This window comes from Tripterygium wilfordii, chromosome 12 (assembly GCF_013401445.1).
Source record: "Tripterygium wilfordii isolate XIE 37 chromosome 12, ASM1340144v1, whole genome shotgun sequence".
NCBI classification, from domain to species: domain Eukaryota; kingdom Viridiplantae; phylum Streptophyta; class Magnoliopsida; order Celastrales; family Celastraceae; genus Tripterygium; species Tripterygium wilfordii.
Window position 1 is genome coordinate 9,215,254 of NC_052243.1, and position 23,712 is coordinate 9,238,965.

General features: G+C 36.0%; 2 protein-coding genes across 3 annotated transcripts; one reads left to right on the forward strand and one right to left on the reverse strand.

Annotated features, from left to right (window-relative positions):
* Positions 1-3,693: 3,693 nt before the first annotated feature.
* On the forward strand, positions 3,694-14,252 carry LOC120011224 (uridine kinase-like protein 1, chloroplastic). 2 transcript variants are annotated; one of them, XM_038862287.1, is made up of 14 exons: positions 3,696-4,070; positions 4,916-5,007; positions 5,146-5,215; positions 5,491-5,609; positions 6,124-6,220; positions 8,548-8,627; positions 9,961-10,155; positions 10,636-10,719; positions 10,822-10,882; positions 11,727-11,787; positions 12,578-12,671; positions 12,759-12,831; positions 13,660-13,742; positions 13,827-14,252. In XM_038862287.1, the coding sequence occupies exons 1-14, from the start codon at positions 3,881-3,883 to the stop codon at positions 13,971-13,973; spliced, it is 1,446 nt and encodes a 481-aa protein (XP_038718215.1). In that variant the 5' UTR covers positions 3,696-3,880; the 3' UTR covers positions 13,974-14,252. The 2 variants fall into 2 exon arrangements, with proteins under 2 accessions (XP_038718214.1, XP_038718215.1); XM_038862286.1 differs by having other exon boundaries at positions 3,694-4,070; positions 12,578-12,831.
* Positions 14,253-14,578: 326 nt separating this feature from the next.
* LOC120011222 (receptor-like protein EIX1) lies at positions 14,579-17,815 on the reverse strand. The gene has a single exon (XM_038862285.1). The coding sequence runs from the start codon at positions 17,734-17,736 to the stop codon at positions 14,791-14,793; it is 2,946 nt and encodes a 981-aa protein (XP_038718213.1). The 5' UTR covers positions 17,737-17,815; the 3' UTR covers positions 14,579-14,790.
* Between the last annotated feature and the right edge of the window lie 5,897 nt (positions 17,816-23,712).

The window sequence follows — 23,712 nt, forward strand, 5'->3', positions numbered from 1 at the left end:
GCCGAAAAGCTTTGGTTTGGCGTTAAAGGTATGTCGGATTTGATGGAAATAAGATGGAAGCAACAAATCGATGGAAAGACAAGACAAAACAACAATGAAAGATACAAGAATAAGTGTAACATGGTAGATTCAAGATGGGATGGAGGCAAAAGATGCAGTCTTCTCATGATGGATAATTACAGGATGATAGGGGTGATGGTGCTTACGACAATTAACCAAAATCAATTTTTCAAAATAAGGAAAATAAAAGAAAATACAATTTTCTTCATGCATTCATACATTCATGGATATTTTCTTGCATAAATTCAAACCAACATTTGGCCAAGCCGGGAATGGCCTTGTGATCCCGTGCCCTTTATTTTTCTGCACAAACATTTGGCCAAGCCGGGAATGGCCTTGTGATCCCATGCCCTTTATTTTTCTGCACAAACATTTGGCCAAGCCGGGAATGACCTTGTGATCCCGTGCCCTTTATTTTTCTGCACCAACATTTGGCCAAGCCGGGAATGGCCTTGTGATCCCGTGCCCTTTATTTTCTTGCACAAATAGTTGGCCAAGCCGGGAATGGCCACAGTGATCCCGCGCATTTCAGTCCCCGTACGAAACTCGGTTGACTACACCTTTGCTTGTCTTTTATTTCATAAAAGACATACAAAGGGGGGCAGCTGTAGTACCCGGTTTTCGTCCGGCCCAAAAAAATAATAATAATAATAAATAAATAGAAAAAATTAAAAAATACAACAATAATAAATAATTCAAAAGCCCGTTCTGGAACCCGTAAGCTCACAAAAAAAAAGGGAGAGAAGAAGAGAAGCAAAGGATTTCACTATTTCCATCTCCACTTTCCTGAGAAGGTAAGGTTCTATCTTTTATTTTATCTTTCTCTTATCTTGGTGTTTCTTGAAATTCATCTTTGAAACAACAATAATCTGCATATGTTCTTGTTATTGTGTTGGTTCTATTTCTTGGGCAATCATTTGATCTCCGTAGTTCCATTACCTTAGTTCAGTCTCTTCATTCCACCTTTGCATTTATTTCTGATATACCCATGTGTTGCTTTTTGCCTTTGTGTTTAAGTTGGTTCCATTTCTTTGATCCATACCAGTGTTAATTGTGTCATACCAGACTTTGTTTCAATACCCCTGGTTCTATTTCATGATTTTGATTTTGCAAAGCTTTGGGATGTCTATCTCCTGGTTCTATTCAGATATATTGGATCTATAGTATGTGTTGGATTTGAAATAAACATATTTGCTTGTTCTTTGACTGTTGATGTCCGGTTTGAATCCTTTGTTCAATATGGTGATATTTGTTTGAATACTTGGCTTAGTTTGCCAGTATATGGAGGATGCTTGTATGTGGGTTATGGGTACTTGTAGAAATTGAATAAAAATTTGATCTGGACAAACATTTGCTTGTTATGCTCAATATGTATGTCTATATGTAATTGGTGTATATGTTGTTCGTATATGGATATGGGTCTATTATGTACAGGTTTATATGTGTATGTATGTGTTTATGTATACGTGCGGGTATATGTGTTTACGTATATGTACAGGTTTATAGGTATATGTGTTTGTGTACGTATACATGCTAGTTTATATATTTATAATGTATGGGAATTTGTACTTAATTTAATTTGAATTTGATATTGGTTTTGAATACCCATTTGACCCCATTATTTTTGTGTTTGATATTGGGGCCTGGACCGGGCTTAATTCCACTTGGGCCGGACGTGACTTCATTTGGGCCGAAACATATATTTGGAGATTGGATTGGGCTTGAGCAATGGACCGGGCTCCGTGGCCATATTTGTATTTGTATTTGTATTCTTTATTTTTTGTTATCTTGTATATAGTTTTATCTTGTTTTTATTTGAATATGTCTATCCTTGTAAATATAAGCCATGTAATAGGATAGTGGAAGAAATAATGAAAATAGTGTAGAGTAGTGTAATTTATATTTATGCATATTTAAATTGATTAGTATGCATGTTAGGGGTTATTAGTTTAGGATACATGTTTAGAATGTATATTAGAATTGTATGCATAGATCATTTTCCGCAAATCCGTCAGTTCAACAACCACGTCTTTACCGACTTTTCACAAAAAACAAATTAATGGATACTACATTAAAGTCAATTAGGAGGAGGACTTGATGACATTCAGCTCCTGCCTAGACTTTAATTGTGTTATCTTTATTTAAACGAAAAACAAATGATAAATTAATTTACTAGATACCTAAATTAAAGTTCATTAGGAGGAGTACTTGATGACATTCAGCTCCTGCCTAGGCTTTAATTATGTTATCTTTTCAAATTAAAGTGTCATTTGTATTTCTAAACACAATGATAAATTAATTTACTAGATATCTAGATTAAAGTTCATTAGGAGGAGGACTTGATGACATTCAGCTGCTGCCTAGGCTTTAATTATGTTATCTCTTCAAATTAATGTATCATTTGTACTCGAAAACATAATAGTAACTAAATTGAAGTTAATTAGGAGGAGAACTTGATGACATTCAGCTCCTGCCTATGCTTTAATTATGTTATCTTTTCAAATCAAAATATCATCTATATTGGACAAATAACTTTTCAAGAAAAAGCACATAGATCAATCTAGGTAACCTTTTAGGGAGTTGTGGGGTGTCTAACACCTTCCCCACACTCAATAGACCCCCTTACCCATTTTCTGGTTCGTAGACCATTTTTTAGTGTCCAATTGCACTTAAATCAATTGGTGGCAACTCTAAACCAAATCATTTTTCATCCAACAATGTATTGTTTTCCATTTCATTTCAATAGTTCTTTCATTTCGTTGTTAGTCTTCTATTTCTTGTTTTTCTCGCTTGACACTCAATTCTAAGTCATTTTCCCGAAATGCAACCTCGAATCAATAGTCTTATGTTATTAGACTGTACACAGCTCGTTTAGTGAACATGTCAAATTTGGTGCAACGCTTATAAAAAATCTTTGGATTGAGAGTAAGTTTGGCACCATACACACATCATTCATAACCCAAACATTCCTATCCTCGACAGCCGGAATTATTTGTACCTCCTGATAGCCTTTTAAGTAGGGATGGCAACGGGTCGGGTACCCTTCCAATTAGTGAATACCAAAACCGTTTCCATTTAAGTTACTCAATACCAAAACCGTTCCAAAACCGTTTAAAAAACCAATTAAATTTCCAAAACCGGAACCGTTCCATAACCGTTTACCATCGGGTACCCGTTTACCGTCTAATTTTTAATATTTTTATTTTTCTATAAATGTATAACTCAATTTTTTTAAAAAATAATATGACTTATCATGTTGTTATAGTTTGAATGTAATATCTATATAATATATTATTTTATTTTATTTAATATGTTTGATCATGCTAAAATTTAGCATCCTAGTAATATATCTTTATATAAATGATTTATAATGTTATTACTATAATATACTTTTTTAATTAAACGGTTCGGGTACCCTAAACCCGACATCAAAAACCAAACCCGACCCTAAACCATAACGGGTTTGAAAATCAAAACCAAAACCGTTTCCAAACCCTATAGGATCGGTTTTCGGATTTTAAATGGATCGGGTACCCTATGGATAATGCTAGGGTCGGTTTTTTTTGCCATCCCTACTTTTAAGCTTATAAATATTTATACAATAAAAAAAAATACAACTTGAAAATAAGAGAATATGCCACATTCCAAAGTCCAAACGAGAAAGAAAAACAAAGCGTAAAAGCACCGCGGGGACACAAAATCACGACACAGAGGGCAGCAGCCTTGGTTTGACTCCCCGTCAAGTATACAACAGAGCATGAAAGCAGTGTTTTCCTTTTGGCTCCATCCGCTGTGAAATTGGACTTCAGAAAGCTACACGATGCCGGAAAAAGCAGATTCAATTGACTACGTGATGGAGAAGGCGTCGGGACCTCATTTCTCCGGCCTCCACCTCGACGGACTCCTCTCTTCTCCGCCTTCCTCATCCACCTCTTCTCCTGCTCACCGCTCCTCCTCCGCCTCCGCAATTACCGCTGATGCCGGCGCTCCCAAACAGCCCTTCGTTATTGGTGCGATTCACCTTATTATCTTGGCTACTGCTTTTCAACTCTTTCTTTGTTTGAATTGATTGCCTCTGGATGCTTTTTGTATTCTATCGTTGTTGTTTGTTTTGTGTGTTTGGAGGTGATTCGTGATGCAATGTGCTATTTTGTCTCGCTGATTAAGACTTGAGATTTCTGTTTCTCTCTCCTTTTAATCCTGACATTGACTTTCATGTTTTTGAGCGGCAATGTTTGATTTGATTTAAAACCGGGAAACTGTTTCTCAGTTCTTTTAATGCTGATAACATATGCAATTGGCTTTGATTTTTTTTTTCGTAAGTGTTAATCTCTCAATTCTAAGTGCATTATGTATGTGGCGTTTGATCAGACAAGCTGTACTGTCTTCTTCCTTTATTTGGAAATGGATTTCTTGCTTATGAGCTGTTTGTGTTGATTTTAAACTGAGATAGTGCTCCTCTTTACAATTGGCGTTGAATTTTGGTTTGATAAGTGTTAATAGCTCAATTCTATTGTTTTTGGTCAGACAAAGCATTTTGTTTTCTGGAGAGCTTGGGACCGATTTTAGTGCTTTGAGGAATGATGTACTCCAGTTAATTCCAAAATCGCATTTTGTTCTATCTGAAGGAGAGAAGAGGCAGTTATAATAAATAAATAAAAGTGAAAAAGAAGACATGAACGGAATCTTCTGTAACTGGTAGAAAAATCCTAGAAAGATTGAGGGATGCGACGAAAATTTGCATTGGAAATGGATTTTGTATTCTGTTTTGTTGTTAACAAGAATTGTACATAAATCTTCATTTTTCTAATGTATTTGCACTTTTGTATGGTTCTCAATATCCCTATTTGAGCAGGAGTCTCTGGAGGTACGGCTTCTGGTAAGACCACCGTCTGTGACATGATCATTCAACAGCTTCATGATCATCGTGTCGTTCTTGTCAACCAGGTTTTTGGACATCTCACTCTATTGCTACTTATCCTCTACTGTTAGTAAAATGTCACTTTTATCAATTTATCAATTACTATTATCAATTATCACTCACTATGAGTAGAACTCTTATCTTACTATATGGTTCTTCTGTAGGATTCTTTTTATCGTGGCTTGACAGCTGAAGAATCAAAACGTGTGCATGAGTATAATTTTGATCATCCTGGTAATCTATAAAACCTGAATTTCTTTGTCTTGCATTTGCAGTTATTTTTTGGAGACAGGGGAATCAAATAGACATATGAGTGATGTTTAAATCCTTGTAGTTGCATTTGCTAATATTGTGTGAAAAAGACAAATAAAACTAATGTCCCCTAGAAAAGATGACTAGTGTCATTTTGCATGTTTAACCAATGTATGGTGCAGCAGCGTCTTAGGGTGCTTTGCTTTTTATAGATTTTCTTTTAAAGTCACATTGATCTTATAGTTGTCTTTCTGCAGATGCTTTTGACACGGAGCAGCTTCTGGATTGTGTTCAGACTCTCAAAAGTGGGCAATCATATCAAGTTCCAATTTATGATTTCAAAAAACACCGTCGTTCTGCGGATAGTTTTCGGCAGGTGCTAACTTCACGTCTTTCTCCCGAGTCGGGGTTATTTTTCTTTTATGTTCATGCAATCTTTGTTTTTTCTTTAAGGATGAATTATTTGTTTTTTTAAGGATGAATTACTGGGAGAAAATAAAGTAGGTAAGTAACTAAGCATTATTGTGAACTCCAGAAATAAACATCTTGGAGCTTTTTAACCTTGTTATACCTTGAAAGTAGGGAGACATGAAGTTTGACCTATGGAATGGATTGGGGTATCGATGGCATACCCAATGGTGCATCTTTCTGTTGCCATCAATGGGAAAAAGGATGTTATACTATATGTTCATTCTTGCTTCTTTCGCTTTTGTTGTAGTGGACTAGTGATACATTCTTTCAAAGCAAAACACCTTTGATATACTTAGCATATGAAGAACACGGCAATAATTAACCTCTTCAATAACAGTTCTTATTGATTTTTATTTATTTATTTATTTATTCATGTTCTCTTAATCTAACATTTTGACATTGATGTATTTTTTTGCTAGGTAAATGCTTCTGATGTTATCATATTGGAGGGAATTCTGGTTTTCCATGACCAGCGTGTTCGCAACCTGATGAACATGAAGATTTTTGTTGACACAGGTTCATACTTAAAACATTTTTATCACACAAATGGTGCGTTTGGTACGAGGGTAATGGGGTGTAATAGTTACAAGGGTAATTAAATTTTAAGTTTACTTGTCAGTATAACTTTTACTCCTGTAATAAATTTTAGTAATTGAGCTTATTTTTTACACATAAAGTTTACTAGTGGGGGACCTGGGTAATAAAAAGTAATAAGAAGTTTTACTCCAACCTATTACCCCTTTAAATAAAAAATTCTAAAAGTCCATAAGTTATATATACACACACATATATACACACACACACACACATATATATATACACACACACACATATATACATATATATATATATACACACATATACACACACACACACATATATATATATATATACATATGCACTATCTGTGTATATATATGTATATATATACATATATATACACACATATACATATACACACATATAAATATATACATATGCACTGTCTGTGTATATATATACATATATATTATATATATACATATATATATATATAATACACATACATATATACATATACACGGACAGTGCATGCACTGTCTGTGTATGTGTGTGTATTATATATATACATACATATTTTATATATATATATATAAATATAAATATAAATATAAATATATACATATTATATATATATAAAAATAAATAATGTCGTGCTCGGGCTGAGCCAAAATTGGCCTGAAGTGTCTGGCTTCGGGTTGGGCTGACCCAAAAAATAGAGCCCATGCCCACCCAAGGGGTCGGGCAGGGCCGAGCTCAGACCTAGGCCCACGGGCCAAATGATGACCCCTACTCTTGTGTTACGTCTTTGTCATGGATTTGAATGTTACCAGATTATTTTGTTGAAATTGTTAACAATTGTTATTATATATATATATATGTCTGGCTGTCTGTGTATATATATGCATATGTATCTATATTTTTAAAATTTTGGTACATGATAGTCGTAACAATAAAAAACATAATCTCACTTTTTTCTAGTTTGGTTCATTACAATAATAACAAACAAGGGTAATGGTATTACACCAGTAATGTATAGTCGTAACAAACAAGAGTAATGAATACTTGGGTAAATTTTACCCTTCTTTACCAAACAAGGGTAACACTTATTCTCCATAATTATTATTACCCTTGTAACATTTACATGGGTAACAAATTATACCCCCAAATTCTTACCCTCTTACCAAACGCACCCAAAGTGTTATTCCTGCTTGTTGGATGCTGATGTGGTTTTTTATATTTGTAACATCTATTTCCCTTAACTTTTTATTGTTTTTGAATGGAGAAAAAAAATCTAAAATTACAAGGCAACAAGGGGGTACTGTCCAGACATTAAGTAGTCCTATTAAGTTCAATTACTGCTTTTTTGAACACTACAAACTTCTAAAAATTTTTTGGCCCATCAGGGGAAAAATTTTAAATTCAATCCGAGTATCTATAAGTACTCCGAATAAGTTTAAAAGATGTTAAAGGTCCATCCTTGCTGTTATATTTAGCATGGCAATATCATTCTGCTGTACTTTGATCTTTTTTTCAGCTCCAATCTATCAAAGAAAAGTTTGGGAATGACATAGCAATTGGAATGCCCCCTAACCCTCTAGATGAATTATTGGAAAATTCAGTGTCCATGGTACATTCAGAAGGTGCCAATAAGTAAATGAATGGCAAGTTGTAAATTGTAATTTGCTGTGTGTGTACAAAAAGCAATCTACGGTGTGTGCATTCAGGAAGCAATCTGCAGTGTGGGTATTGAAAAAGTAGTCTGTGGTGTGTGTTTGGTGGGAGCTATTTAATCTACTTACCACGCGCTACGCTAATTACTTATGTGAAGTGTTAGCTTATCTTTCCATGACACTTCGACTTGGTGTATTTCTTGGTTTGAGATAGAGTGGCTAATTAAAATTTTGAGCTCAAACAATTGTGCTTTTCTGATTAGTAGACATGAATGGAGAAAACAAATACATGTGGTGGATTTCCGGTGATGTTCTCATAAACTTGTAGCCGACCCCAAACTTTTGGGATAAATGCTCGGATGATGATGAGGCCTCGTAATATTGGAGAGTTGAGAATCTGTACATGATTGTGCCTTGTTAGTTGTTATGCTAGTTGACCAGTAGTCCTTCTTAAATCCAAAAAATATCAATGTTTATGGGTTTATTCTGGAGCCGGACTGTAAGAAAGCACAAAGATTTGTTATGCACCTACCTGTTTCTCTTAAATGAAATATTTGCAATTGAACTATGATTTCTCTTTTCTATCCCTTAGGTGTCACCATATGTTTCTTGTTTGTGATTTATTTATAGATGCTGATGTGAGGCTTGCTCGAAGAATAAGACGTGATACGGTTGAGAGGGGAAGGGATATTAATTCTGTTCTTGAGCAGGTATTCTCCATTAGTCAATAATATTTCTTTAAATTATTGCTTAATTATTTTGTCCAACATGATTTGGAAAATCACTGTTATATATTTTTCATTTTACTGACCGAGGCAGAAGCATATAATCACCATAATGCTTGTTTCCTTAATCTAATTCCATCAACAGTTTTTGTTTCCTTTCTGAGTATAAATTTTGCTCCTTTGCTTGTTTTCTACAGTTTGACCACGTCCTACGATGTATATTATTTGATATAAGCACGTTAATAGATCTGGAATTTTAAATTTAAAGTAATCTTGTTTTCGATTAGCATGCAATAATATGCCCTCCTTTGCCACTTTTTTTTTTTACCTATCCAGGCGTAATGCTTTACTGGGACATCTTTGTGAAGCAAGTTTAACAGGCATGAGTGTGATGTTGCGATTGATACTTTTTTAAGAAAATCTAAAATTCTACATGCTGTGAGGTTTTAGAAGTATCAATCGCAGCATCACTTATGACCATGCCTGTTTAACTTCTTGACAAAGATCTCCTGGTTTAAGGGGTAGTCAACAATCATGCGCTAGTGTAACACTTTCTATGGCCCAATAATGATGAAATGATAATGAAAATCTATTTATTTCCCCCTTGTACAACTTGCTTGAGCTTTCAATTTCTGAGATGATGCTCCTTACTCATTGTGCGGCTCAGCTAGATCCTTTCTTAGCTTGTGGAGGTATTCAGTCCTCCACTAGCAAATGAAGGAAATTCGAAATTGTTGCGTTACTGGGACACATTACAAGCATTCAAGTAACATGTAAAAAAAAACTGTTCTGCTAGCAACTTAGAATTAGAAGTGTTACAGCGGTAGAATTACTTTTGAGTGAAGGGAAAACAGGCTGTTGCGCAAGTAATTATTTCTATATTGAAAAATTTGTCCTTCTAAGATGTTGAAGTATACTATAATTCTAATGCTAGCTGCTAGCTTCGGTAAAGGAATCTTCTTTGCCGAAGCTGTATCATAATAATTAAAAGTGTTCGAGTCACTGCTGTTTATGGACCCTTATTTGTATTCACGGAAGAAAGCTCTAACCTTATGGAGCATTTAAAATTAGTATTTGGGTAGCATGCACTTAATTTGGGGAGAGCATTAAAATGGCTAAAATTCTGAGTTCAGATGGAAGTAAAAATTGTGCGGTGCTCGACAATGTGAATTATTTTACCTGTAGATTACGACACAATGAAAAAGGTTGCTCGTTTAATCTAGAGTTATTGACTTTAATACTGTTATGACTATGATCTCCTCGGTGAACTTTTGAGCTGCCATCTAAAATTTATCTTTACATTCTGGTTATTATGTAGTATGCGAAATTCGTGAAGCCGGCTTTTGATGATTTTGTTCTGCCATCAAAGAAGTATGCCGACGTGATCATACCCCGGGGTGGTGGTAATCATGTTGCTGTTGATCTGATTGTGCAACATATTCACACAAAGCTTGGTCTGCATGACCTCTGCAAAATATATCCAAATGTTTGCGTGATTCAGTCAACATTTCAGGTGTGTTATGTTTTCCTCTTCTTGATTTTGAGTGGTTTCCCATAAATAGGTATTATTTTGTGGACTTGCTACCTGATTTTGTATATATAGAGTATAGTAGGTGCAAAATAGGTCCCGTCTTTTGAAGTTGTGACCATTAGCCTCATCCAATTTTATATTGATATAGTAAGTTCCACATGAAGATTATTTGAACTTAATAGTTTTGAAAATAACACAATTGAAATACACCATTCGTTAGGATAGTTATATTAGTATGGCTTTTGTTTCAGTAAAATGATTCATGAACAGAAAATATCCGAACTGATACCATATTTCAAATTGTATTTTGCATTGATTCGCAGATACTGTAAGCTACTAAGCATACTACAAATTCTGTTTGTATGAGCCTTTGAAATTTTACATACACTTCAGCTTTGTTCTACTTCATGATTTCATCTTTATATTGATGTTTGTGATGCTTATGTATGCTACCTGTTGCAGATAAGAGGTATGCACACGTTGATTCGAGATCGGGAAATATCGAAGCATGATTTTGTATTTTATTCTGATCGACTTATACGTTTGGTACTTTTAACTACATCTTAGCTGAAGTTCATGTTTGATTAGTGCCCCTTTTATTATAAGATTGCAAATTTGACAGTTCTTTTTGTTGATTTTGGCTTTCAGGTTGTGGAGCATGGTCTTGGTCATTTGCCTTTTACTGAGAAGCAAGTAGTTACTCCAACAGGTTCTTAAATGGAGCTCAGTTACATTATTTATTTCTATCTGACCTTTTCATGAATTTTGCTGCCATGCCTTGATATTGATATTTACTTCCCTTTCATGTTCAATCTTGTCTTTGTTGATCTGAAAGTTGCAATATAAACTGGACAGAGACCGTCTGATTATGCAATTTTGAGTCTTTTGCTTTGGACAAGCCGGGTCTGGGAGTGTTACTGACATTTTTTGTAACCAATGGCACAAGGTCTAACCCCCTGAGATATGATTACACGATTAAGATCCAAAATTTTGAATTCCTTTATGTTGGACTGATCAGGTTTTGTTTATAGTAGGTTGGGTTTGCCGGTCTTATTGGGTTTTCTGGTTTTTTCAGCGCTTGTAAGCACGGTATTTTTCCTTCATAATTGAGGATTATCAATAAATTTGAGGTTCTGCCCTCCTTTATTAAAAAAAGAGAAAAAGAAAAGCAAAGAAGATTAATATCCATGTGAAAAGGTCTGTTTTTATCAAATAGACCAAAAGACTTTAGAAGGTGTTAGGTAAGGCTTATACTAACTGGGAGAAGTATCCGTTTTAAAGCCAACCCAGGTTCAGCAGCCGGTGTTAGGTAATCTTGTTTCCTTTGCACATGCTATATGGCTCTCTTTTCAATACTGGTTCGTGTGGATTGTTGAATAATTGCCTAATTGTGAGTAGCTTTTAAAAATTAATTTGTTCAATTTATTTCTTGTCTTCTTCTTGGGTTTTGATAAGGTCAAGTCACTCTTCAATTGACTTTTCACTACCTTTAATTAATGTCACAAATGTTGAAAATCAATGAGTTAGAAATTTTAACTTTTCCACTCTTTCAGGATCTGTTTATACTGGTGTTGACTTCTGCAAGAAATTGTGTGGAGTTTCCATTGTTCGAAGGTAAGATCTTTCAGGCGCAAATTAGATGTTTCTTTTTGGGGTTTGAGTTGTGCCAGCATCTTACTTTGCGACTATTAGCGGACGCAACAGATATGTCAGGATAGTTTTTGAAATATTGATACATAATGTTTATTCCATGCTTCCTGAGTGAAGAACGGTGTATGTATTACATGTTTGTTTATATTTATTTTTTCCATTTAAAAAAATATATCACCTCTTTGCTCTTTGGTTTATATAAATCATAAACATGTTTGTGCTTTTCTAATCAAATATTTATTGGGCATTTCAAACTTGTATTGCTGCATAGGATTAATCATGTTTAAAAATTAAGGTTGAGAAAAATATCTCGGATAGTAATTTTACCTTGTTCCCTAGAGTGAAAATGGATAATAAATTTAAGTTCATGATATAAAAGATTGATAAAATTATGGGGGTTACATTTGGATGGGTCATTGGAAATAAAAGAGAATGATTGGATCTATCAGAAACAAAAAGAAAGAGATTTTTTTTTCAATGACAAGTGGGAAATGCAGCATGGGCCTATATGACCATATGTTAGTTTTTGAAGCATCTCCTGGCTAAGGGATATTTGTTTTTCTTGGTACATGTTATATGATAGCTGCAAGAATGATAGGTATCGATTACTTCCTCAAGCATGTGGCTCTAGAATCTAAATGCTAGGCCCAATTTTATTCTTAAAGTTGAGATGTTTAGTTTTTCTTTGGTCCCCTGGTTTCCTCTAATTTCTGTGTACATATGGTGACAAGTTTCTTTGTTTGGTATTTCATAGTGGTGAGAGCATGGAAAATGCATTACGTGCATGTTGCAAAGGTATAAAAATTGGAAAAATTCTGATTCACCGTGATGGAGACAATGGAAAACAGGTAAAGAACTTTTTAATGAATAAGAAGTTATGTAGAATGGAGCATTGCTTTTTCTGTGACTTTTTTTTCCACCCTGTTACTAAGCAGCTTATATATGAGAAGCTTCCAAAGGATATTTCAGAACGGCATGTCCTGCTTTTAGACCCGGTTCTTGCCACAGGTAAGTAACATTAACTTGAATATATTATGGCCCATTTGCACATTATTATTATTCGAATTGTCAAAAAGATATCAATGTAAGGCACCAAGGATGTGCAGCCCATTACTAGAATGGTCTATGAAAGCATAGATTATGCCATATTGTTCAGGGTATTGCCATTTACATTGAATTCCCCTTAACTATCCTTCATGATTTTCGTCGGTTGTTTCCTCCCAATCAAAGACTTCCTAATTTTCTATCCTTTGAGCCAAAAGGGCATCACACATACTGTACAAGCGATGCCGTTTTGGTTTTTTGACTTTCTTTTGAAGACCACTCTTGTAATTCCTTCTCTGGATCCAGAATGCACCAAAGAACTTATCATGATGCTCACTACTATCACCCAAACCTTCCTCTTCCAATTGCAATGCCATAGCAGGGGACTGACAAGGCATCTTTGTCCACATGTTCAGTTTGGAAAGATTATTCATCGTATTGTTTGTCATCATCATCAAAGTCTTAGTACCAAACAGTTTGGGGAATATAGTAATTTACGAAAAAGGAAAGAAAGAGCTACTTCTTCTAAAAGAGAGAAGGCATACGGGAGAGGGAAAGATAGCCTGAAGAGAAGAAAGAGAGGGAAAAAATAATGCTGTTTTGAAAGTTCTTAATGATTATTGGTTTAATAACCTTTTGAGTTTTCTTATACTAATTTTCGTCTCTTTTGTCATCCCATTATTCGTTAGGCTGCATGCCTGGAGGCCAATTTATTGAAATTGTCTTATGCAAGTAACCCATTTATTGTAATGCTTGCTGACGATTGAAACAAATCATGTTATGTCCATGCAGGTAACTCTGCAAACCAAGCAATAGAATTACTCATACAAAAAGGAGTTCCGGAATCTTACATTATATTTCTAAACCTCATCTCTGTGAGTTTTTCTTGGCGGTACTTGCTGTGTTCTGCTGCTTTTTTGCCTATAATATGTGCCAATGTACTGTTTTGGTAATGTCAGGCCCCTGAGGGGATCCATTGTGTATGCAAAAGGTTTCCTTCCTTGAAAATTGTCACCTCAGAGATTGATGTTGCTTTGAATGAAGAATTCCGTGTCATACCAGGTATGGGGGAGTTTGGTGACCGGTACTTTGGCACAGATGACTAACCAGTGATAATCGACATGTAGATTTGTAATATTTGCATAAATGAGGTATTGCCCTTGGATTAAGACTGTTAGCCTGAAATACAAACAGGTGCACCCATTGCTTATAATTTGGCAGTTGCCATCTTGTCTATGATTATTAATACCACCGTGTTGCACCCATTGCTTATGGAAAGGGTGGACAAATCCCTTGCACAAGGCTCATGGATACAAAATTAATTTGTCTGTTTCATAATTGCCTGATTTTGCAATTACCAGATGGAGATTTGAAACATTGATCAACTTTTTGCCTCAAATGCCTGAGAATCTTTTGAATAATTAATTTAAATGGCTTTTCTTTCTAGAAATAAGTGTGACTTCTCTATATCCTCAAGTTTACTGCTGGCGCCCGAGTCCTATGTATCGGACATTCTTTTCAGGCATTACGTATTCTTCGCCATACCTACTGAAGAGGGGTATTCCTTGTTTGAGCCATATGTTGTGTGTTCTCTGATGGTTAGTTTCCTGAACAAGCTGCATCGAGGATCTTTGAGCACCAACCTTTGTGGCCCCTGAGGTCACACAAGGTTGGTTTCTTTGATTGATTGAGCACCAAATTAAGATGTATGTTGACATTGAAGAGTAGAATCCTTGCTATATTTGACAAAACATTTGTTCCCATGATTGGATGTTCTTTGAAGAAGTAATTAAGGTAAGGCATCGTTGAAGATCATACATTGCTTCTACTGCAAAAGCTACATATGAGTACAATACATGAGGGATCTAGTTATTGATTTCAGTGGTAAAACTTCACTCAATTCCATTTATATCACCATGATGATTATGTTCCTCTCGCTTCTCTCATCCTTCTTCGACGATAAGTCACAATTAGCCTGTCTTTCATGTCATCAAAGAACTTGTAGTACGCTTCCCTCCAAGACTGCTTGAATAGCAGAGTCCCAAATACAGCCCAAAACCCCACAACAAATCCTGGTCCCATGCTGATGAAGAACCACACTCTTTCATTATCATCTTCATCGTCATCGTCTTCAAATTCTGGAGAATGATTAGATGTTTCATCATCACCGTTACATTTGGTCGGTAGTGGGAAGCCACAGAGTGCAGGATTGCCTTCATAGATAGACGGATCAATAAAGGTCTGAAACTGGTTTGTGGATGGGATGTTTCCTGTGAGATTGTTGTGAGAAAGGTTAAGGTGATTCAATGAAGTTATGGAGGCCATGACTTGGGGAATTGCCCCAGATAGTTGGTTTCTCGAGAGATCGAGCGTCTCCAATCTCTGCAATCTACTAATGCTCTCTGGTATCTTCCCTGTCAAATGATTAATAGAGAGGTTCAAGATGCCTAATTTGGAGAGATTTTCTGTTAGCTTCGGTACTTCACCGGACAGGCTATTGCCTGAAAGGTCTATGCTATTCACCAGATACAAAGTAGTTTCATAGAAGTATTCTCTCCCTTTCGTCGCCACGACAAACTGTCCTTCGTATCGAACATCTTCTTGAATAGATGACATACCAATCAAATCTCCAACACAAGCCGGGATCGATCCTGACAGATTGTTATGTGCAAGGTCTAGTATGTGAAGGGAGGAGAGGTTGCATAACTTTGAAGAGATATATCCGGAGAACAAGTTGGATCGTAGACTCAGAATCAACAATGATGGCATTGTTTCTCCAATCCATCCGGGAACTCGTCCGGAGATTCTATTGTCTCCGAGCTTGAGTGCTTCCATCGTAGTGCAGTTCTGTAAAGCAGATGGGAGCTCCCCAGAGAGGCGGTTGTTGCTTAATGTCAAGAACTTGAGTCCAATCAGAGAACCAAATGATTTTGGTATCTCTCCAGATAAACTATTGTTTGACATGTCTATAACAAAGATGTCCAGTACACTTTCCCAACAATCAGGAATATGTCCCGTCAATCGATTATTGGAGACGACAAAAGTCAGAAGAGAAACCAGGTTTCCGACAGACGTGGGAATGGAACCATTTAAGGAGTTAAAAGAGAGATCCACATCTGCTAGCATTGGCATTCTTTCACCAAAATCTTCAGGAATCGGTCCAGAAAACAAGTTGTTATCCAAATGCAGTGAGCTGACATTGGATGACAGTAATGGCATGGGACCTGTCAAGAGATTGTAGTTCAAGAAAACAATTGCTTGAGGATTGAACCTTATTGTGTTGGGTACTGTCCCGGTTAACTGATTATAACTGAAGTCTAGCACATTCAACAACAGATCTAATTCCCAGAACCACTTCGGTATAGTCCCTGACATTTCAGCGCGCCACACTGCGACAGAGTTAAGCTCATTCTGATTCCTTAACCACGCCGGGAAACCAGGTCCGACTTTACACGATTTGAGGTCGATGTACCTGAGTTTGAAAGGCGGCAACCAGGCAGTACTAATATTGAAAACCAAGGTGATCTCGCGAGAAGACTGAACGATGGACAGCTCTTTCAAGCTAGTCAGGTTTGACAAATGAGCTTCTGTGATGACTCCCGTCCACTGATTTTTCGAGATATCAACATAAACCAACTTTGACAGTTGCCTCAAACTGACTGGAATTGTTCCTGTCATCAAATTATTTGCGAGGTACAATTCTTCTAAGGACAACAAGTTTCCAATGGTTTCAGGAATCGAACCAGAAAACGAGTTCCCCATAAGACGAAAATATTTCAGATTCCTCAAGTTCCCTATTGAATTTGGAATAAACCCATTGAAGTTATTGTATCCCAAATGCAGTAACTCTAGGCTGGGGTTCGAGCAATCAGAAAATCCATCAATAACATCTGTTATCTCCCCACTCATCTTATTGAAAGAAAGATCAAAATCGCGTAAACTGCATAGCTTTCCTAGTGTTCTTGATAAATTGCCTTCGATGAAAGAGTTCTCAGACAGATCAATGTGTTCCAGATATTTCAGCTGCGCAAATTCGTCAGGAAAAACACTATGGAGAGAATTAGTACTGAGGTCAAGATAAACAAGACTAGTCAAGTTGAAAATCCAGGAAGGTATTGAGGAATTGAAACCATTGTTGGAGAGGTCGAGCACGGATAGGGAAGTAAGGTTAACAACTGAAGCAGATAGAGGAAGAGTGGAGAGTCCACAAGTTGGTAAATGTAACTCTTGCAGAGAAGGAAGCATGTTCACTGCTTCAAGCCAATCGTTTCCAACAGTACTAAGATCAACATTTCCCAAGTTGAGGTACTTCAAAGAAGTAAGATTTGGTAACCAGTTTAGGTCATTCTCTTTTGACTCATTAAAGAAGGAGCTTAGATCAAGATATTGCAAGCTTGATAGGTTACCTAGATTTGAAGGCAGAGTCCCACCAAATGATGCACTAGAGAGATTGAGGTATCTCAATTCCTCGATCGATCCAAAAAAGTTTGGGATTGGTGTTCCTTCAAAATTGTTCATGCTAAGATCTAAGTACCTCAATTGTTTCAATTCAAGCAAAGAAGAACTTATCTGACCACCCAATGCATTGGCGGGAGCGTCGACGAAATCAGGGTCCTCTGGCACCTCATTTCTCAGCTTGAGCTCGATCACATTCCCGGTGATGTTGTTGCAGGTCACGCCAGTCCATCCGCAGCAATCGTTGCCAACCCAAGACGAGAGCAGGTCGGAAGGGTCAGTGAGGCCTTGTTTGAAGCTGAGAAGAGATTCTCTCTCAAAGTCTATGCAGCTGGACGCATTTTTTATTGTCTGAATAAAGAGAAATCCAGGGCACAACATTACAAGAAAGAAAATATGGATAGAAGCAGCCATGCCTGGAGTGACTAATAATTGGAATGGAATGAAATGAAATGCAGAGGACTAATGTTGTATTTAAAACAGATAGGATATTGGATATTGCTTTTGTGAGGAAAATAAGAGGAAACTGCCTCTCTGTCTGCTAGATGCCCAAGTTGGTTCCACATTTCTGTTCACATATCATTTAAAAAGGAAATTGGTAGGAAATTGGGATGCACTCGCATGGCTGCTGGTTTTATAGTTGAATGCAATATACACTAATGGTCATAGTCAACTTGTGGAAATGTTGACTATAAATAGAATCATGATTTGGCATTATAAAAATGGTTTTGTGATCTTGAACGGAAATTGCTTAGAAAATGATTTTCCTTCTGTTTTTGGAAAAAGAATACACCACTCGGCTTTTAGAAAATTTCTTTCTTTCTGTTTTTTGGAAAAAGAATACACCACTCGGCTTTAGAAAATAATGTTGATAAGCACATAACATTCATAAAAGTCCTTAAACCAAATAATATTTAAGTGTGTGAGTGTGTACGGATGAAAAACTTGTATAGTGCTCATCCACCACCCTCTTTTTTTTTTTTTTTTAAAAATACCATTAAGAAATATGTTTCTCATTGGAATCGAACTTTGGACACACATATATTCCAATGAACTTTGAACACACATATGTTTAACCCAATTGATTATCAACTGAACCATCTCTTATTGGTATTCTTTTTAAGTATTTGAAAGTAGAGATAGGAGGTGATGGATAATATTGCCAATAAGGATAGGTTTTTGGGTTGGTGTAAATTGTTATGTTCTTGGATCATAAACCTGCTATGCTATGTTTTGGGGATTTGTCATTTGAATGACCACATATGATCCCTTTTTATTGCTATTAACATATTTAGTAGTTAATTTGTAGCAGAATTTATCACCTCATGCTACAAATTGGTATTGTAATCTTTAGATAACAACTCTTTACCATAAATGAAATGCACTTGCACATGAGACATGCAACTCACAAAAACTCGTGGGGGCATTAGTTACAGGCATGTAATTCATGAGAATAAATACTACGTTGTAAAACACGGGATAGGGGCTGGAATGATTCCAGCTGAAATCATTGAAATTTGTAAATCTAGACCATTGGTTCATGTTGTTATTAGTCTATAGCACAACATGCATCCAACGATTTAGATTTACGATTTTAACTGGAATCATTCCAGTATCCCCTATCCCGCAAAAAACGAATGCAGAAGATATAATAAAGAGAAAACCACAAATACTAATGGTATAAATCTCCATTTGGGCCCATTAAGCTTTTTTTTGCTCTAGTTAGGCCCCCCTATATGGTTTGAATGCAAAGGCCACCATTTGCGAAGCTCTTTTTATGAAACATTGTATTTCAATTTATAGTGTAAATCATCATACAATATAGAAACGGTAGTGCTAAAATGATCCAACAAATTTTATCTCAATTTCTCGCAATTTTACAAGGCATTCCACATCAGCAGCCATATCACTATTTTGTCTCTATATAAACACTCACATTCTCTCTCTTTCTTCTCTTTCCTCTCTTTCTCCCTCCCACTCTCACGAAATACCACCACCACCACCACTATAGCTTTTCTGTCCGGCCATCGATCGGAGTTGTCGACCTACCGAATGGAAGAGCCTAACCACCACCATCATTTCCGACCCTCCATGCCACCCATCGCCGCTCATATAGTGGAAAACAATTCTCAAAGGACGAGATCACCACATCACAAATCGCATCGATCTAGACACCTCCAGCGATATCTCCGACAACCGATCTCATATTTGGACTCTAAGCATCGATACACACCATACCCATCCAGTTTTTGGCCAAGTTGGTTCCACATTTCTGTTCACATATCATTTAAAAAGGAAATTGGGATGCACTTGCTAATAAAGCATGGCTGCTAGTTTTATGGTTGAACGCAATATACACTGATGAGTCATTGTCAACTTGTGGAAATGTTGACTATAAATAGAATCATGATTTGACATTATAAAAATGGTTTTGTGCTAGGGTTGACTTTGACTTGACCGGAAATTGCTTAGAAAATGCTTTTCCTTCTGTTTTTGGAAAAAGAATACAGCACTCGGCTTTTAGAAAATGCCTTTCATTCTGTTTTTTGGAAAAAGAATACACCATTCCGCTTTAGAAAATAATGTTGATAAGCACATAACATTCATAAAAGTCCTTAAACCAAATAATATTTAAGTGTGTGAGTGTGTACGGATGGAAAACTTGTATAGTGCTCATCCACCAACCTCTTTTTTTTTTTAAATACCACTAAGAAATATGTTTCTCATTAGAATCGAACTTTGGACACACATATGTCTAACCCAATCGATTGTCAATTGAACCACCTCTCATTAGTATTCTTTTGAAGTATTTGAAAGTAGAGATAGGAGGTGATGGATAATATTGCAAATAAGGATAGGTTTTTGGGTTGGTGGTGTAAATTGTTATGTACTTGGATCATAAACCTGCTATGCTATGTTTTGGGGATTTGTCATTTGAATGACCACATATGATCCCTTTTTATTGCTATTAACATATTTAGTAGTTAATTTGTAGGAGAATTTATCACCTCATGCTACAAATTGGTATTGTAATCTTTAGATAACAACTCTTTACCATAAATGAAATGCACGTGCACATGAGACATGCAACTCACAAAAACTCGTGGGGGCATTAGTTACAGGCATGTAATTCATGAGAATAAATACTACGTTGTAAAACAAGGGATAGGGGCTGGAATGATTCCAGCTGAAATCATTGAAATTTGTAAACCTAAACCGTTGGTTCATGTTGTTGTTAGTCTACAACACAAAATGCATCCAACGGTTTAGATTTACGATTTTAGCTGGAATCATTCTAGTATCCCCTATCCCGCAAAAAACGAATGTAGAAGATATAATAAAGAGAAAACCACAAATACTAATGGTATAAATCTCCATTTGGGCCCATTAAGCTTTTCTTTGCTCTAGTTAGGCCCCCTGATATGGTTTGAATGCAAAGCCCACCATTTGCTCCGCTCTTTTGATGAAACATTGTATTCCAATTTATAGTGTAAATCATCATACAATATAGAAACGGTAGTGCAAAATGACCCAACAAATTTTATCCCAATTTATCTCAATCCTACATGGCATTCCACATCACTATTTTGTCTCTATATAAAGGGATTGGGGGCCTGCAATAGATATTGCAAGAAATTTCTTAGCCATTCATTTAAAATGGATGGATGAGATGAGTTTAGTGAATGACAACTCCAAACATGGGTTTACTACCGCAGATATCCTCCACCAGCCACGCAGCAGTCATCACCACTAATCATTCTCTTCCCTCACAACCGCCCCTCTCTTCTTTAATCTTCCAATTTTTTGTTATGTTCTCCATTTCAAATTCTCTCTCACTCTGTGTTTATGCTTTGATTTTAATTTTGATTTTTGATAAGTAAATGATAGTTGTCGCAACCGGGGTCACGACGCGGACCGGCGATCAAAGGATGAAAAATGATTTAGAGTCGCCACCAATTGATTTAAGTGCAATTGGACACTAAAAAATGGTCTACGAACCGGAAAATGGGTAAGGGGGTCTATTGAGTGTGGGGAAGGTGTTAGGCACCCCACAACTCCCTAAAAGGTTATCTAGATTGATCTATGTGCTTTTTCTTGAAAAGTTGTTGGTCCAATATAAATGGTATTTTGATTTGAAAAGATAACATTAATTAAAGCATAGGCAGGAGCTGAATGTCATCAAGTCCTCCTCTTAATTAGCTTTAATTTAGTTACCATTGGTTTTGCGAGTACAAATGATACCTTAATTTGAAAAGATAGCATAATTAAAGTCTAGGCAGCAGGTGAATGTCATCAAATCCTCTTCCTAATGAACTTTAATTTAGGTATCTAATAAATTAATTTCATTTATTTTTTTTTGTTCAAATAAAGATAACACAATTAAAGTTTAGGCAGGAGCTGAATGTCATCAAGTCCTCCTCCTAATTAACTTTAATTTAGTATCCATTAATTTGTTTTTATGAAGAATTGATAAAAACGTGATTGTTGAATTGATTGATTTGCGAAAAATGATCTATGCATACAATTCTAATATACATTCTAAACATGCATTTTAAACTAACAACCTCTAACATGCATACTTAATCAATTTAAACATGCGTAAATGTAAATTACACTACTCTACACTATTTTCATTATTTTCACTACCCTATTACATATTTGCCTTTACAAAGATATACATGCCAAATAAAAATAAGATAAAAATATATACAAATAATGAAATATAAAGATAAAAATACAAATATAAATATGGCCCATGGAGCTCATTAATTGATCAAACCCGGTCCAATCTCCAAATGAACTCTCCAGCCCCAAATGAAATCAAGTCCGACCCAAGTTGAATCAAGCCCGGTCCACATTCAAAAATCAACAAGAGAATGGTCAAAATTGGATTCTCATATGTACATCAAGATTCAAATTAAATCGAACACACATCAAAAGTCATAACAAAACCATTACCCATAGAGATATATTAGCCCAACATCTTAACCTAACCCATAATTCAAGCCCGAATGCACTATAATCTAAACATAAAATAGAACGAAAAAATAAAATAGATAAATAAATAAAACTAAACTTTCTTCTCTCTTGACTTCTTGCTCTTCTTTCCCCTTTTTACGCGATTTTCTTCTCCTCTTTTCCTCGTCATTCGGTATCTCCTCTCTCTCTCTCTCTCTCTCTTTTCCGGTCACCAGCAGTAGCCTATGGCATGATTCCAGCAGGCCACTCCGGCGGCCATTAAAGCACAAACCGAAATCCTTTCATTTATCCTTGCTAACTATATGCTAACCAACAAGTAAATCTAAAATTTTAGAGAAAATAAACACACAAATCAACCAAAAAGGTGTAGCTCCATTAACAAAATAAAAAAAAACCAAGCACAAATGACAATGGCCCGAGGTGTATAACAAAGAATATAGAACTAGGTTTTTCAGATTTATTCAATTGATGCATAACAGAACAGATAATGAGTACAAGAAACAAGGAAAAGCCAAACCCAATTAATTCCATTTAATCTCAACAGAATAAATAATGAGTCATTTACTCAGAAAATAAAACCTTACAGACTCGAACAAATCTGTAATAGAAGGTCAAGCAATCCAAAGAAGAGCACAAACAGATATATAGCATGCAATGAATGAAATGCTAATAGGCACCGCAACTAATACAACTGCATGATATATAAAGAAGAAATACTACCTGAAACGAGTTGAGATGCGAAGGCTCAACGTTGTAGCTGCAGAAATCGCAATATCGTAGTGTTTCTTTCTCCCCTTGTGCGGCGTCTCCTTTCTTCCCCAAAACCCTCCTTTTCTTTTTGTTCGGCTATTTCCTTTTTTTTCTCCCTATCTCTACTGCCTCCTTCCGCCTTTCTCCCTTGGTTTTCACTCTCTCAAAGACCTTTTCCTCTCCTTTCTAGTGTGCCGCCCCCTCTCTTTTCTTGGCCCCCGATTCCCCTTTGTTTACTTTTTTTCTTTTTTTCTTTAATTGTGCGGCTGCCACTCTTTTTAAACTATCTCTATTTCAAAAAAAATCCCAAAATGCCCCCAAAAACCCTATTTTCCTCTCCTTCTCTCAAACCCTCAAGACTTACATTTTTGTCTTTTCCTTATTTTTGTGAAACCCTAATAAAGGAACCACCTTTCCCTCTTAAGGATTTTCTTTATTATTTATTTAATTTTCCTATTTTTTAGATATTTTCTAGGGTTTAGTTATATTGGGTTTGGGTTGAAATTTTTATGGGCTTATGGTCCAAGACATAGGCTTTAGGATTTTTTGCATGCTTGTGGGTCCAAGAAACAGGCTTTGAATTTTTTTGTGAGATTACGGGCTCCAGAACGGGCTTTTGAATTATTATTATTATTATTGTATTTTTTAATTTTGTTTAAT

Excerpts from the sequence above, each read along its gene's own strand:
- LOC120011224 (XM_038862286.1), top strand. The coding sequence starts at position 3,881 with ATGCCGGAAAAAGCAGATTCAATTGACTACGTGATGGAGAAGGCGTCG. Across the intron at positions 4,071-4,915 it reads CAAACAGCCCTTCGTTATTG|GAGTCTCTGGAGGTACGGCT; the intron begins GTGCGATTCACC and ends CTATTTGAGCAG. Across the intron at positions 8,628-9,960 it reads TTAATTCTGTTCTTGAGCAG|TATGCGAAATTCGTGAAGCC; the intron begins GTATTCTCCATT and ends GTTATTATGTAG.
- LOC120011222 (XM_038862285.1), bottom strand. The coding sequence starts at position 17,736 with ATGGCTGCTTCTATCCATATTTTCTTTCTTGTAATGTTGTGCCCTGGA.